General features: G+C 43.2%; 1 protein-coding gene across 1 annotated transcript in view; it reads right to left on the bottom strand.

Moving 5' to 3' along the window:
- Positions 1 to 1,002: 1,002 nt before the first annotated feature.
- LOC120917386 (solute carrier family 22 member 6-B-like) overlaps positions 1,003 to 17,361 on the bottom strand; it is a 98,641-nt gene continuing 82,282 nt past the window's right edge. Inside the window, exons 8-10 of the mRNA XM_040328650.1 lie at positions 13,293 to 13,401; positions 13,017 to 13,217; positions 1,003 to 1,215 (exon numbers count right to left, since the gene is read on the bottom strand). Coding sequence (XP_040184584.1) covers positions 1,128 to 1,215; positions 13,017 to 13,217; positions 13,293 to 13,401 — 398 coding nt within the window. The 3' untranslated portion in view covers positions 1,003 to 1,127. The remainder of the gene's footprint in view (positions 1,216 to 13,016; positions 13,218 to 13,292; positions 13,402 to 17,361) is intronic.

Raw genomic sequence — 17,361 nt, forward strand, 5'->3', positions numbered from 1 at the left:
GTTCAGTAGGGAAGTCTGAAAGGTTGTTCCCAGCAATGGTTCCAAGTAGTTGATACCAGGAGCGATGTTGCAGCATGGGGAGCAATGCGGTCCAGGGATTGCTGGGAGCTGTAGTACCTCTATAGTGTTAATAGTGGATGCCTTCAAAGCCTAGAAAGGCTGGTAGCCTAGCCGGCTACGGCCGACAATAATAGAACAATGTCTGTTTCTCCATTGAATGCCTTTATAGGCCAGGAGCAGCTGCAGTGCATCAGCACTGAATTCAAACAAACTGCCGTGTAGCGGCGCACTTCCGCGTTCCAGGCTGGAACGCATCACGGCGCCGGGCGATGACTTCATCGTGCGAGCGCCGTATGCGTCCCAGCTTTATGACGCTGAAAGCGCCTGTTATTAGCAGAGAGAAGGCGAATGGAGCGCTTATTATAGAGGGAACAGGCGGCGCCTGTTACAATCATCAAGGAATGCATACACCAGTCCTGTTGAAAATGTTACCCTCTATTCTATTGGGGAGATTGAGTAAGAATAACTACTTATAGTCTACCCTATTTGTAGCTATCTACTCTTAGTGCACCCCAATACACGGGTGCTCACAGCACACGGGTGTTCACACTACACTGGGACTGACACTACACAGGGACTCACAACACCCACAATACCAGGTACTCACAACACTCACAATACTTAGGTACTAACAATACTCGGGTACTCACCATACTCAGGTACACACATACACTGTCAGTCAGTCAGATTGTTTGTGTCTCTCTCTGCGTTGAGTCCTTAGTAGCTGACTTGTTTATACAAATCAACGAATACTAACAGCACACATGACAAATGATACAATATATTGAAAACACTTTGAACACACTACCCTTTGTGTTTCCTGATCCATCTTACAATCTTGCCTTTTTTAAACCAACTTCACTTAAAAAAACAAGCCTTCTCTGTCCAGTTTAAAATGCATCATAAGGCATTAGATTAACAATAAAAAAAAAGCACAGAAGATTAATATTGGCAAAAGTTTATTAATCTGAAGTTAAACAGCAGTGATAACGTAATTCCCAAAATATTGTGCGTATATTTTCTACCAAAGTTGTTTGGTATTTCAATGGATGGAAAAATGAGCAGTCTTAGGATTTCCCATTTATTGTTTCATATTCAGTGTTCTTCAGAGCCATCTCCTCAGCATATTTGGTCACCTCATCTTCATGATCAGTTCTGAAGTAGAAAAAAAAAAATTAAATTGAAAATGTAATCCCAAAAACATCCTCACAGTGATAAAGGGCAACTGGAGCACATTGCGGCGACCCTCAAAATTGCACAGTGTATCTGTAATGTGTGGCCTTTTGGGGTGGATCCAATGGGTCAATCCCCCCCCCCCCATGAGAAAATAGTGAGCAGGCTGTGCTGATGCTGACCCCCATCAGCCATTGCTGCCACAGGGCACAGGGCAGCGGTGCCAAAACTGACAGGCTCTGTGAAGGGAGTGACAAAGGCAGAGCCGTAGCTGCTGGGATTTCCACCACTCCTTCTCCTCCTTGAGCCAACCATTTACCCGGCAATGCCCGCTCCTATTGGCTACAATCAGGGCCAATGGCTGGGAAACTAGCAGCTAGAGGATTATGGGACATGTAGTCCCGGATACCATCAGGCCCCGGGATGTTTCATTGAGAGTGCGCTTCAGACCCCAAAATGCCAAGCGGGAGGGGGAAGAGGAAGAGAGGAGAAGAGGAAACATGAGGCTGTCAGGTGGAGGGAGCCAGAGAGAAAGTGCCAGTGATTCTATTATTATCCTCCAAGGTAAGAATTTACCTCCAGGTGGGGGGAGCAAGGGGGATGAGGGGGGCAGAGATGCAGGCTTCCATAGAGGTACAGGAATTTTTCACTGGCTGCTTCCACCCTGGTCTCCCCTTCACCTGGCTGCTTCCACCCTCCCCTCCACCTGGCTGCTCCCATCCTGTCCGCCCCACCACCTGGCTGCATCCACCCTGTCCTTCCCTCCACCTGCCTGCATCCACCCTGTCCTTCCCTCCACCTGCCTGCATCCACCCTGTCCTCCCCTCCACTTGGCTTCTCCCACCCTGTCCTCCCCTTCACCGGGCTGCATCCACCCTGTCCTCCCCTCCACTTGGCTTCTCCCACCCTGTCCTCCCCTCCACCGGGCTGCATCCACCCTGTCCTCCCCTCCACTTGGCTTCTCCCACCCTGTCCTCCCCTCCACCTGGCTGCATCCACCCTGTCCTCCCCTCCACCTGGCTGCTTCCGCTCTGTCCTCCCTTCCACCTGGCTGCTCCCAAACTGTCCTCCCCTCCACCTGGCTGCTTCCACTCTGTCCTCCCCTGTACCTGGCTGCTCCCACCCTGTCTTCCCCTCCACCTGGCTGCTCCCACTCTGGCCTCCTGTAAAAAAATGGGGATATTTATTATAGCATAAAAGTACACAATATTGTGTTTTTTCAAAATTGTCGCAATTTTTTTGTCTATAGCGCAAAAAAAAAGGATGTCAATTTTGTTTGGGTACAGTGGCACACGACTGCGCAATTGTCAGTTAAAGCAATGCAGTGCTGTATCGCAAAAAATGGCCTGGTCATTGAGCAGCCACATCTTAAGGGGGTAAAGTGGTTAAAGGACAAGTTTAAAAATGTAAAATTCCTTTAAAAAAAACATGCACGGGATACATTTTGAGGGGGAACACCATGCATCATAAAAAAAAAATAAAGCGTACGGTCCCCCCAAAATTCATTACAGACCCTTCTCAACCATACCAGAACATGTGCCCTCAACATGGTCGGTCCCCAGCAAAGCACCTTGTCCCTATTCTGAAGAGTACAAGGGCCTCTTCCCCACAACCCTGGTTTAGTGGTTGTGAATGTCAATGGGTGGGGGCTTATCAGAATACCACCCCTTTCCCACATAAATGAGTAATGCCGCATACACACGATCACTTTTCGGCATGAAAAAAACGTTGTTTTTCACAAACGTCATTTAAAATGATCGTGTGTGGGCTTCACATCATTTTTCAGGTTCTGAAAAACGACAAAAAAAAAAATTCGAACTTGCTGCATTTTTTTATGTCGTTTTAAACTATGTAATTTTTCGGGTTGTAAAAAATGATCGTGTGTGGACTAAAACAACGTTAAAAACCTGCGCATGCTCAGAAGCAAGTTATGAGACGGGAGCGCTCGTTCTGGTAAAACTACCGTTCATAATGGAGTAAGCACATTCATCACGCTGTAACAGACAAAAAAGCGCAAATCGTCTTTTACTAACACGGAATCAGCTAAAGCAGCCCAAAGGCGAATGGAACTTACCCTTAATAGTGCCGTCGTACGTGTTGTATGTCACCGCGCTTTGCTAGAATTTTTTTTTAAAAACGATGGTGTGTAGGCAACATCATTTTAATGATGATGTTCGGAAAACGTTGTTTTTTCGACATGCTGAAAAACAACGTTTTTTTTTCATGCTGAAAAATGATTGTGTGTACGCGGCATAAGGGTTACATAGTAACATAAGCACTTTTTGACACCAAAACCATAAAAACAAATTAATCTTACAAATGTAAATGCATTGTCAGCCACTTCGTCTGGGGATGCAGATGCTCGTCAATCATAATGAAGGACTCCCAATCACTTTCAGAAATAAATAACCATTGCTTAAATGTCTAATCCCATCAATACTCTAACGACAGCTTCAGTCCCCGTAATCAAATGTAAACAAATGGCTGGGGTATACCCAGCGATGTCATTGACCAAATACGGCCATAGCCACTTTTGGTCAATGTCATTGCTCAAATGTAGCCAACTGTTGTGCTCATAAGTTTACATGCCTTTGCAGAATTTATGATTTTTCAGAGAAAATTTATGATAACACAAAACATTTCTTTCACTCATGGATGGTGTTTGGTTGAAGCCATTTATCATCAATCAACTGTGTTTACTCTTTTTAAATCATAATGACAACAGAAACTACACAAATGACCCTGATCAAAAGTTTACATACCCCAGTTCTTAATACCTCTTTATTTTCTCAGATGGTAAAGCTGCCCATTCCTCTTGGCAAAAAGTCTTCAGTTCCTGTAAATTCTTGGGCTGCCTTGCATGATGATATTGAGGTCAGGAGACTGGGATGGCCACTCCAGAACCTTCACTTTATTCTGCTGTAGCCAATGACAGGTCTACTTAGCCTTATGTTTGTCATTGAGGTAGCAGCTGTAGGGTTGGAACCACAGTGCTGCAGCCGGGGACACAGATAACTGGTAATGTCCGATGCTGACAATTTTCAGTTTCAAGAGAGCAAAGGTGAAAAGCATTGGTGGTGGGGCAGATAGCATTATTATTGTTTTTAACACAGTGGCTTTTTAACTTTAAGGCTCCATGCACACTCGCGTAAAAAAACGTTGCTTCTACAGGAATTTTGTGTTTTACCTGTAGAAGCAACTCAATGTTATCCTATGTGTCCATGCACATTAAGATGTTTACAGGCATATTTTGAGATCAATGTTTAGAGGCAGTGAAAAAAAACCTTCTCATTCACATTTCTGATTGGAACTCTCCTAAACTTGATTAAACTTTATACAGTAAAATCTTGTTTTGCGAGCATAATTTGTTCCAGAAACATGCTTGTAATCCAAAGCACTTGTATATCAAAGCATTTTTTTTACATGGTATAAAATAGAAGAGAGGCACCTCTAAGTGTAGCAATAAGGTGCTACATGTTGTACCTTCATTAAATGTAACCATATTACTATATCGTACACACGATAGGATCGCCAGAGGACAACGGTCTGAAGGACCGTTTTCATCAGTCCAAACCGATCGTGTGATAGGTTATTTAACTTTCGGTCAAAGAAATGAGAACTTGCTTTAAAATTGAACCGATGGACGCCTAACCGATAGGTCAAAACCGATCGTTAGTATGCAAAAGCATCGTTTAAAAACCTGTGCATGCTCAGAATCAAGTCGACGCATGCTTGGAAGCATTGAACTTCGTTTTTTTCAGCACATCGTTGTGTTTTACGTCACCACGTTCTGACACGATCGGTTAATTAACCGATGGTGTGTAGGCGCGACGGACCATCAGTCAGCTTCATCGGTTAACCGATGAGACCGGTCCTTCGGCCCGTTCTCATCGGATGGACTGATCGTGTGTACGAGGCTTTAGAGGCTCCTCTCTACTTTTTTATACTCAGTTGTGACACGACGCTACTTTTTTATCAAGACATCGCTTGTACATCAAGGCAAAATTAATTAAAACATTTTGCTTGTCTTGCAAAACGTTCTTTAAACCAAGTTACTCTCAAACCAAGGTTTTACTGTACAAAAAATGCTCTACAGTATGAGCGTTTTTTACTCCAAAGAGAACAGATTTTTTTTAAGCCCAGTGTGCATGGAGCCTAAAGTTACTTTAATTATCAGAACTCTCTGTCGTTAGCATGCTAATGCTGAATATCCCAATTTTTCTGCATAGTGAAATGTTATACGGCTTTGTGTAATTGCAATTTTCTTGTTTGTTTCTATATTCTGCTTTGGGTACAATTGTCTTTACTACAATCTGAAAATGACTGTGATTAACACGTTGCTTATGTTGGCTAGTAGCCAGGGGCAAGGTAGCAGGTAATGAGTATCTTGGGAGATGCGGTAGGAGGGGCATGGACCATGTACTCCATGGAAACTGCCCTGGTTGCTCCATATGTGTGACATGTCTACAATTGAGTCTTTCAGACTTGTAAAGTTACTGATACTATTACTTTAATAGGGGATCTTTTTTGCTATGACAACTTCCTAATATAGAAGCCACACAAATATCTTGTTGAGCAAGTTCTGGTAACTACAATCTCTGATCTGTGAAGCTATGAAGATAAACCCAGAGAATGCTTTGTATAGTATATAGTTATATATAGTTATATATCCACCATGCACCATGGCTCAGACTTTTCAAACAAGAGCAATTAGGAGGACTGCCTTATTTCTGTGTTGCTCATTACTTGTTCACACCAATTCAAATTCCTCCATACATGATTGGGTATTCAAGCTGAAAATTGTATATCCCATTACAGTGGAGTACCTGGGGCTTCCCACACATGCAGCAAACGACTGATAGGGACTACCCTCATGTTATATAAGAAAGTTATGGGCTGTTGCATGTTCTGTTGCATGTTAAAGAAAATTGTCAGAGGCTGCACAGATATTATTGCACTTTACCGTTCACCCAATGATATAGAAGTTGTTCTGAAAACAGTTTAATTGACACAAATTGACCGCCCTCAGTACCATAAAAGAGCTGCCCTGTTTTTAAAATGCAGTTTGCAACATGACATGCCAATGAAATATATATATATATATATATATATATATATATATATATATATATATTGTGAGATGGGGATAGGCAGCAGGCACAAAGCTCCCTGGAGCGAGCACACTTTCAGGCACAGATACCAGTCCAATGAGGTGGTGACAAACAGTGCTGCATTTATTTGTGCTATTAACAAGTATTCCACAAAGTAACAGGGCAAAAACTTCAAAACCAAATTCCTAGCTGTGTCCAGCCAGGGCCGGATTTGCTCTCCCTGCCGCCCCAAGACCAGGTTCTGCAATGCACCCCCTCCCCGGACACCGAACCCTCCCCCCCAATCAATGTAGAATGGCAACCGGATGGCAGGGGCGGCACGGTTAGTTCAAATATTTTTAATTCTTTTTTTTTTTTAACTTTTTCATCATTTTATTTATTTGTAGCTTGTCGTTTTACCTTTTTATTTTTGTATAATTTTCTTATTATTTTTAATATTATTTTTCTTATACGGTACATTACTTTTTTCTTTTATTAATTTAATTATTAAAATTTAATTTTAATTTTTTTTATTAGATTTTTCTCACTTAAAGCAGAAAATTGAACTTCCGCTTTTCGGAACCCCCCTCTGGTGTCACATTTGGTACCTTTCAGGGGTGTGCAGATAATACAAGTATTTGCACCCTCTTCCGGGGAGAGTCACTCCACTTTCCACCCCGCTGCCTTCTGGGAAACACACTGGTCCCAGGACAGCGGGGACCACAGGGAAGGCGCCGCGCTACTCGCGCATGCACAGTAGGGAACTGGGCAGTGAAGCCGCAAGGCTTTACTTCCTGATTCCTTCACGAGGATGGCGGCGGGGGCAGCAGATAGACGAGCAATAGCTCATCTTCTGCTGCTGACATTGCGGGCATGCTGGTCAGGTAAGTGCCCATTTATTAAAAGTCAGCAGCTGCAGTATTTGTAGCTGCTGGCTTTTAATATAATTTTTTTCACGGGACCTCCGCTTTAACTTTATTGCTATCACACAGGAGAAAACAATTCCCTGTGTGATAGCATTTGGAGTGGAGGTGACAGGTTCTCTTTATTGACCCTGTCACCTCCAAAACAGGTGTCATAGCACGGTGCTAGAATTCCTGTCACAGCTAAGATGGGAAGAGCACAGCTCACCCCTCTCACTGTGTACATTGGTGGCAGGGACAGTAGACAGACTCGGCGGCTGGGGGGAGGATGGTGTCCCGATGACAGAGCCAGCAGAGAGAGGTATGTGGAGGGAAGGGGACGGCAGCACACATTTTACAAGTGATTGCGGCGTCATCGCCGAAATCACTTGTTGACGAGCGAGCAGATTCCCCCACACTACATTTAGTCCTGCTAGAAAGCAACTTAACTGTATGTTCTGGGCGTCAGGGGACTCCATGCCACTGCCGCCCCTCAGCACCCTGCCCCCCCTGAGGCCTGGCCTATGTGGCCTTGTGGGAAATTCGGGTGTGAATGGGGAGCAGGTGTGTTAAATTTGGTGTTATCGCTCTCACTCTCTCATACTGGTCACTGGAAGTTTAATATGGCACCTCATGGCAAAGAACTCCCTGAGGATCTTAAAAAAAAAAAATGTTGCTCTACATAAAGATGGCATAGGCTATAGGCATAGGCTATAATTGCCAAGACTCTGAAACTCACTCACTTGTGTGAGATACCGTACACTATATTGTCAAAAGTATTGCCTTCGCACGCACATGATCTTTAATGGCATCCCAGTCTTAGTCCGTATGGTTCAATATTGAGCTGGCCCACCCTTTGCAACTATAACAGCTTCATCTCTTCTGGGAAGGCTGCCCACAAGGTTTAGGAGTGTGTCTATGGAAATGTTTGACCATTCTTCCAAAAGCACATTTGTGAGCTCAGGCCTTTGATGTTGGACGAGAAGGCCCGGCTTGCAGTCTTCACTCTAATTAATCCCAAAGGTGTTCTATTGGATTGAGGCCAGGACTCTGTGCAGGCCAGTCAAGTTCCTCCACCCCAAACTCTCTCATCTATGTCTTTATGGACCTTGCTTTGTGTATTGGTGCACAGTCATATTGGAACAGGAATTGATCATCCCCAAACTGTTCCCATAAAGTTGGGAGCATTAAATTGTCCAAAATGTCTTGGTATGCTGATGCCTTAAGAGTTCCCATCACTGGAACTAAGGGGCCAAGCTTAACCTCTGAAAAACAACCCCACACCAAAATCCCCCTCCACTAAATTATTTGGATTAATGCACAAAGCAAGGTCCATAAAGACATGGATAAGCGAGTTTGTGGTGGAGGAACTTGACTTTTCCTGCCTGTCCTGACCTCACCCCGATAGAACACCTTTGGGATGAATTAGAACGGAGACTGTGAGCCAGGCCTTCTCATCAAACATTAGTGCCTGACATCAAAAATGCGTTTCTGGAAGAATGGTCAAACATTCCAATAGACACACTCCTAAACCTTGTGGACAGCCTTCCCAGAAGAGTTGAAGCTGTTATAGCTGTAAAGGGTGGGCCAACTCAATATTGATTCCCATAGACTAATACTGGAATACCATTAAAGTTCAAATCAGCGGTTCTCAACTCCTGTCCTCAGGACCCACTAACAGGCCAGGTTTGCAAGATAACTGAAATACAGGTGATATTATTTGCTGCTCAGCGATTGCAGTATTCTACTCTGCATCTCCCCAAGGTAATACTTAAAATTAGTGGGTTCTGAGGAAAGAAGTTGAGAACCACTGTGTAAAGGTGGGCGTCAAAATACTTTTGACAATATAGGTAATAATATTGCATGCGTGCATACTTTTGTATGAACATTGGCAAGTTACTGTAACTGTGCAAGCACATGGTCTTGGTTGATATATTCTGGTGTTTAATCATATTGTACCCTATTTGAAGAAAGAATATTCCATTAATATTTCTGAACAGTGCAGGACATCCCAAGTTATGCAGAATTATGTAAACCTTTCACTTTAACTATTCAAGACAAAGTAACAAATTCTCTTTATAACCCCCCTACTCTGCTATCAATGCATACCTTCTCAGTGCTCCCTTACTACTCTGTTAGCTTATCACAGCCCTAAGGCTGTATTCACACCCATGCAGTTTTAGTACTTTTTGCATTTAGCAGATTTGCACTACAGTCCATTTAAAGGGGTTGTAAGGGTTTTTTTTTTTCTAAATAGGTTTCTTTAAAGGGGTTGTAAAGGAAAAAAATGTTTTGCCTAAAATGTGTGTCTGCAAGGTAGACAGGCAGAATAGTTTAAGGATTCTGTTAAAAAACGAGTAAATACCTATTAAATTCCTTCATCTATATCACCTCCGGCATTCTAGTTTCTGTTCTCTCATTCACTTCCTGGTTTGCGACGCTTGTTCATGTAAGAACTACATTTCCCAGTATGCATTGCGGCACGCCCAGTAATTCACACCTCCTTGAAGTCTCTAACACGTAGAGAGCGTCCTGCCGCACAGATGTAGTTCCCAGGAGAGGGCGAGCACGTCACTGACCACCGCAGTAAAGCCTCCCATCACGGTGGTGAGTAACAATCAGACAAGCGGGAAGTGAACAGAACAGAGAAGAAATAGAGCAACTTCTGAGCAAAAACGAACAATGAGGAAGTGAAAAGAGGAATGTCTGCAGGTAAAGGATGCTTATTATGAGAAAAAAAAATCCTTTACAACCCCTTTAAGCTAGTGCATTGTTGGTTCACTTACCTTTCCTTTGATTTCCCTTCTAAATGTTTTTTTTCTTTGTCTGAATTTCTCACTTCCTGTTCCTCCTCAGTAAGCTTGCCCCCATCATCCGAGCCGTTCTGGCTGGGGGTTAGTCAGCATGCTCGCCCCCTCCCTTGGGACTACATCCCTGTGGGGAGACGCACAATGCACTAGCTTAACCACTTCCATACCAGGTACTTACGCAGCTTCCCGCCCAAGCCAATTTTCAGCTTTCAGCACTGTCGCACTTTGAATGGCAATTGCGCGGTCATGCTACACTGTACCCAAACAAAATTGGCGTCCTTTTTTCCCCACAAATAGAGCTTTCTTTTGGTGGTATTCGATCACCTCTGCGATTTTTTTTTTTTTGCGCAACAACTAAAAAAAGGCTGAAAATTTGGAAAAAAAAATATGTTTTTATTTTTTTCTGTTAATTTTTTTGTAAATAAGTTTTCTCTTTCAATTACGGGCACTGATATGGCGGCACTAATGGGCACCGATGAGATGGCACTGATGGACATCGATGAGGTAGTACTGACGGGCACAGATGAGGTGGCACTGATTGGCGGCGCTGGTATGCGACACTGATGGGCACACATAGGCGGCACTGATGGGCACACATAGGCGGCACTGATGGGCACACATAGGCGGCACTGATGGGCACACATAGGCGGCACTGATGGGCACACATAGGCGGCACTGATGGGCACTCATGGGCGGCACTGGGCACTCATAGGCGGCACAGATGGGCACTCATGGGCGGCACTGATGGATACTTATGGGTGGCACAGATGGGCACTGATAGGTGGGCACTGGGCATGGATGGGCACTGTGGGGTGGCACTGATGGACACTGGGGTGGCACTGATGGACACTGGGGTGGCGCTGATGGACACTGGGGTGGCGCTGATGGACACTGGGGTGGCAGCACTGATTTTTGACAGGTTGCCAGTCAGTGCCCATTTGTGGGCTTTGACTGGCATCTTTTTTCTTTATGCTTTTTTTTTATTTATTTTTTAGACTTTTTTTTTTTTTTTTCCTGGCATTTTTTTTTTTTTGCCCACCCTGGTGCTCCAGGGTGGGCTTCCCTGGTGGTCCAGTGTGGCGATCCGAGGGGGGGCTGCGCTGATAAACAATCAGCGCTAACCCCCCCTGTCAGGAGAGCCGCCGATCGGCTATCCTCTACTCGCGTCTGTCAGACGCGAGTGAGGAAGAGCCATCGACGGCTCTTCCTGTTTACATCGTGATCAGCCGTGGTTGGACACGGCTGATCACGTGGTAAAGAGTCTCCGCCGGAGGCTCTTTACCGAGATCGGAGATGCAGGGTGTCAGACTGACACCCCGCATCACCAATCGCCGCGATGCGTGCCCCCACGGGCGCGCGCGGCATGAAATCCTGCAGGACGTTCTAGAACGTCCTGTCAGGATTTCATAACCACTTCCCGGCGGGAAGTGGTTAAAGGAACCTATTTGGAAAATAAAAAACAAACCTTTACAACCCCTTTAACATGGTTTCCTATGGAACACGTTCTATAGAGCAAATCTTCAAAATGCAAAAAGCACTAAAAATGCATAGGTGTGAATGCAGCCTAAGTAAAAAGCCATGTCTGTCTGTGCTGACGCTACAACTGTGTAAAGGTCTTCCCCCCCATCCACATATGGCAGTGCAAGGGCCTGAAGAGAAATAAAGGTAACACCGAGCCACAATGTAAGAAATATACTGATCCAACCTGGGCAGTTCAACAATAAGCTGGCTCATGTGGGAATCCTCCATTCTGATACTCCAGTATTACAGTATAATCCTCCAGAGGGCCACTCTGACCCTGCTGCTCCATAAGAAGGCAAAAGCAATGAGAGTAATCCACTCTGCCAAAAGGGGCAGCGCTCACGTCCAAAAGATCGCTCTATATTGTGATCATTTTTATCGACTAGGAAAGTTTGCATTTCCTTCAGCCAGGCTATTAATAAATGTAACTTAAGCTCCAGCAAAATGGATGAATGAAATTGTAACTGAAAACCTGACAAGGTTTAGAAGAGTAATATGAGGCTTTCAACCGGATGGACAACAATTACAGCTTTCAGTGAAGCTAGCAGTAAGAACTCCTATTAGCATGAAAAGATTGAAGACTGAGAAAACAGCATGGCTGATGTCATACTTATCTATACCCCTTTAGTAAATCAGCCTCAATCTATATGGTTTATGTTGTCAACTTAAAGGCTGTATTCAGGGCTGTCTTTAAAGTTGATTGGACCCTGGGCAAAAAGTTTCTTGGCCCCCCCCCATGAAATTGTGCTCTCCATCTGCTCTGAGACATATAATAAATATCAGCTAGACTTAAAATCAGTTTACTGTCTCAGATCAGGCAGTGATTGCGATTGGTTGCTAAAGATTACAGCATATCATTACCGCTTACTGAGTGGTTGCTAGAGGTTACAGCACACATTTTGTCTCACTGATTCGTTTTTAGAGGTTACAGCACATGATTTCTTCTTGTTGATTGGTTGCTAGAGATTACTGTACAGTAATACTGCTCACCGATTGGTTGCCAGAGGTTACACCACATCATCTCTTCACTGAAGAGGGGAATGATATACATAGGAATGCCGCCTTTATGTACATATGAATGGCGTTTTTTTACACAGGGTCTGCAGGTGAGTCATCTGTACACAACAATAGGGAAGAGCTGGGCAGCATTAGTAACATAACTTCACACTGAGATATCAGGACACAGCACAGGACTAAAACCTCAAGGGACGAGGGAATTTAAACTGGCATAGTTGGCAAGTATGAGGCAGCTGCTTTGGGCCCCACATCAATGACAGGGCCCAGGGCAGCTTCCCCTTTTGCCCTGCCTTAAAGACAGGCCTGGCTGTATTTCCTTTATTTCTTATAACTTGCATCCTACAGTATCTTTTACGTTCCTTTTTTATTTAGACGTCTTCAGACTGTGATGGACAGAACTAGAAGAGCCTAAACTAAAAGAATAACAGTACTGGGATACCAACCTTTCCACCTCCTGAATGGTCTCAGGGAGAGGCACACCAAGTGTCTCTGGAAGAAAAGCAGCTATAACTCCAGAGAGAATAGGACACAGGCTAAATATAATGAGGGGGAGGTGGTAATAATAATCTGCAGTCATCTGAACAAGTGGAGCAACAATTCCTCCCAAGCGTGCCATCATAGTTCCTAAGCCAAAGCCAGTCTGCCTGAAACAGAAATCATAAACCATTAGTTGGGCAAAATCACTAAACTAGGTCTTACCCTCCCACTCAGTATCTTACCTGATGACGGTTGGGTATAATTCTCCTGTGAATAAGAACACGCAGTTAAATGAAGCTGCCAAACATCCTTTCCCAAACACAACCATTACCATTCTTGCAACGTGATAGTCTGGAAGACACAAATGAACATAGGAATTTTACTTCAAGCATGCTTAACACAATGAAAATTCCATATGGGTGTCCTAATAAAACCTTCATTTTTTGGGGGGACAATTTGTCAGAATTATTGGGGTTAAAAAAAATATATATATAAGGCTGTATATTGTATATTTTTCATATTTATATATATTTAACATGAGAGAAGATATTTTCCCTCTAAAGTTGAAACTAAGTTCATAGCTCATGAATAGGGATAAGCTGAACACCCCCCCCCCCGTTCACACCAGAACCTGCGAACAGACCAATAGTTTGTGTGAACTTTAGAACCCCGTTAAAGTCTATGGGGCTTGAACGTTTGAAATCTAAAGGGCTAATTTTAAAAGCTAATATGCAAGTTATTGTCCTAAAAAGGGGTTTGGGGACCCGGGTCCTGCCCCAGGGGACATGTATCAATGCAAAAATAAGTTTAAACAGACTTTTTTCCGGGAGCAGTGATTTTAATAATGCTTAAAGTGAAACAATAAAAGTAAAATATTCCTTTAAATTTCGTACCTGGGGGGTGTATAGTATGCCTGTGAAGTAGCACTTGTTTCCCATGCTTAGAACTGTCCCTGCACAAAGTGTAATTTCTGAAGGAAAAAAATTCATTTAAAACCACTCGTGGCTATAATGAATTGTCGGCTCCCAGCAATACAGAGAAAAATCATTAATATAAAAAAATGCGTGGGGGTCCCCTTAAATTTAATTACCAGGCCCTTCAGGTCTGGTATGGATATTAAGGGGAACCCCGCAGGTTTGCTGTTACATCAGAGGGGGGCGGGGTCACCCGCATGTCACTGGGAAAGCCTGGGTTTTCCCTTGCATCAGAGAGGGACGGGGTCACGTGATGGGTGGCCCCACCCTCACCTACATAAGAGATATCACTGCGCTCCCACTGCATCATTCCTCGGGTGTCCCCGGTGGAGACAGGTGATGTGCTGCGCTGCGGACATCTCATCGCTGGATCCTGGACCTGGATGAAGAAGAGATCTTCTCATCGCTGGACCCCGGAGAGGAGATTACCCATCGCAGGATACCGACAGCATTGGAGCGGAGACCGAGAGTGCATTACCACCACTGGAATCTTTTTTTTATTTTAATTTTTAATAAAGGACTTTCCCAATGGTGTCTGTGTTTTTTTTACAATTTGTTACACTTTGTTTGTGAAATGGTAGGGGTACAATGTACCCCATTACCAATTCACATAGGGGGGGCTGGGATCTGGGGGTTCCCCTTGTTAAAGGGGTCTTCCAGATTCTGATAAGCCCCCTGCCCGCAGACCCCCACAACTACCAGGCAATGGTTGTAGGGATGAGGCCCTTGTCCCCATCAACATGGGGACATGGTACTTTGAGGGGTCACAGACCCCCAAAGCATCCTCCCTGTGTTGAGGGCATGTGCCCTGGTATGGTTCAGGAGGGGGGCACTCTCTCGTCCCCCCTCTTTTCCTGCGGCCTGCCAGGTTGCATGCTCAGATAAAGGGTCTGGGATGAATTTTTGGGGGTAACTCCATGCCATTTTTTTTATTTGACGCGGGGTTCTGCTTAATATCCATACCCTAGCTAAAAGACCTAGTAATTGAATTTGGGGGGACCCCCACGCATTTATTTATTTTTTCATCAATGACTTTCAATGCCTTTTCTCTGTATTGCCGGAAGCCAATAATTCATTATAGCCGCGAAATGACACTTTGTGCAGGGACAGTTCTAAGCACGGGAAACAAGCACTAATTTACAGACATACAATACACCCCCCTAGGTACGAAATTTAAAGGAATATTTCACTTTTATTGTTTCACTTTAAGCATCATTAAAATCACTTCTCCCAAAAAAAAATCAGTTTTTAAAACTTTTTTTGCATTGATACATGTTCAGTTCTTGTCAGTTCTCCTCTGCAGCCGGTTTAATAAACTGAGAACTTCAGTTCTCAGAGGGAGAACAGAGAAGAAGTGTTTCCTCTGAAAACGGCCAAGATCTGTGTAAAAGTGGGTGGGTTTCAAAAAGTGAAACTAAATTTTAAAAGAACATGTGATAACTATGTATATATCCTGTATATATACACACATGTGTGTGTGTGTATATATATATATATATATATATATATATATACATTATTTATATATATGTATACACACACATACACATATATACAATATATATGCATATATACACATGAATATATATATATATATATATATATATATATATATATATATATATATATATATATATATATATATATATATATATATATATACTGTATATACAGGTAGTGCAGAATTATTAGGCAAGTTGTATTTTTGAGGATTAATTTTATTATTGAACAACAACCATGTTCTCAATGAACCCAAAAAACTCATTAATATCAAAGCTGAATATTTTTGGAAGTAGTTTTTAGTTTGTTTTTAGTTTTAGCTATTTTAGGGGGATATCTGTGTGTGCAGGTGACTATTACTGTGCAGAATTATTAGGCAACTTAACAAAAAAATAAATATATACCCATTTCAATTATTTATTTTTAACAGTGAAACCAATATAACATCTCAACATTCACAAATATACATTTCTGACATTCAAAAACAAAACAAAAACAAATCAGTGACCAATATAGCCACCTTTCTTTGCAAGGACACTGAAAAGCCTGACATCCATGGATTCTGTCAGTGTTTTGATCTGTTCACCATCAACATTTCGTGCAGCAGCAACCACAGCCTCCCAGACACTGTTCAGAGAGGTGTACTGTTTTCCCTCCTTGTAAATCTCACATTTGATGATGGACCACAGGTTCTCAATGGGGTTCAGATCAGGTGAACAAGGAGGCCATGTCATTAGTTTTTCTTCTTTTATACCCTTTCTTGCCAGCCACGCTGTGGAGTACTTGGACGCGTGTGATGGAGCATTGTCCTGCATGAAAATCATGTTTTTCTTGAAGGATGCAGACTTCTTCCTGTACCACTGCTTGAAGAAGGTGTCTTCCAGAAACTGGCAGTAGGACTGGGAGTTGAGCTTGACTCCATCCTCAACCCGAAAAGGCCCCACAAGCCCATCTTTGATGATACCAGCCCAAACCAGTACTCCACCTCCACCTTGCTGGCGTCTGAGTCGGACTGGAGCTCTCTGCCCTTTACCAATCCAGCCACGGGCTCTTCCATCTGGCCCATCAAGACTCACTCTCATTTCATCAGTCCATAAAACCTTAGAAAAATCAGTCTTGAGATATTTCTTGGCCCAGTCTTGACGTTGCAGCTTGTGTGTCTTGTTCAGTGGTGGTCGTCTTTCAGCCTTTCTTACCTTGGCCATGTCTCTGAGTATTGCACACCTTGTGCTTTTGGGCACTCCAGTGATGTTGCAGCTCTGAAATATGGCCAAACTGGTGGCAAGTGGCATCTTGGCAGCTGCACGCTTGACTTTTCTCAGTTCATGGGCAGTTATTTTGCGCCTTTGTTTTTCCACACGCTTCTTTTGACCCTGTTGACTATTTTGAAAGAAACACTTGATTGTTCGATGATCACGCTTCAGAAGCTTTGCAATTTTAAGAGTGCTGCATCCCTCTGCTAGATATCTCTCTATTTTGGACTTTTCAGAGTCTGTCAAGTCCTTCTTTTGACCCATTTTGCAAAAGGAAAGGAAGTTGACTAATAATTATGCACACCTGATATAGGGTGTTGATGTCATTAGACCACACCCCTTCTCATTACAGAGATGCACATCACCTAATATGCTTAATTGGTAGTAGGCTTTCGAGCCTATACAGCTTGGAGTAAGACAACATGCATAAAGAGGATGATGTGGTCAAAATACTCATTTGCCTAATAATTCTGCACTCCCTGTATGTGTGTGGGTATATATATATATATATATATATATATATATATATATATACAAACACAGTATATGTATACACACGCACATATATACAGTATCTATATATG

This window comes from Rana temporaria, chromosome 11 (genome assembly GCF_905171775.1).
Source record: "Rana temporaria chromosome 11, aRanTem1.1, whole genome shotgun sequence".
Classification (NCBI taxonomy): domain Eukaryota; kingdom Metazoa; phylum Chordata; class Amphibia; order Anura; family Ranidae; genus Rana; species Rana temporaria.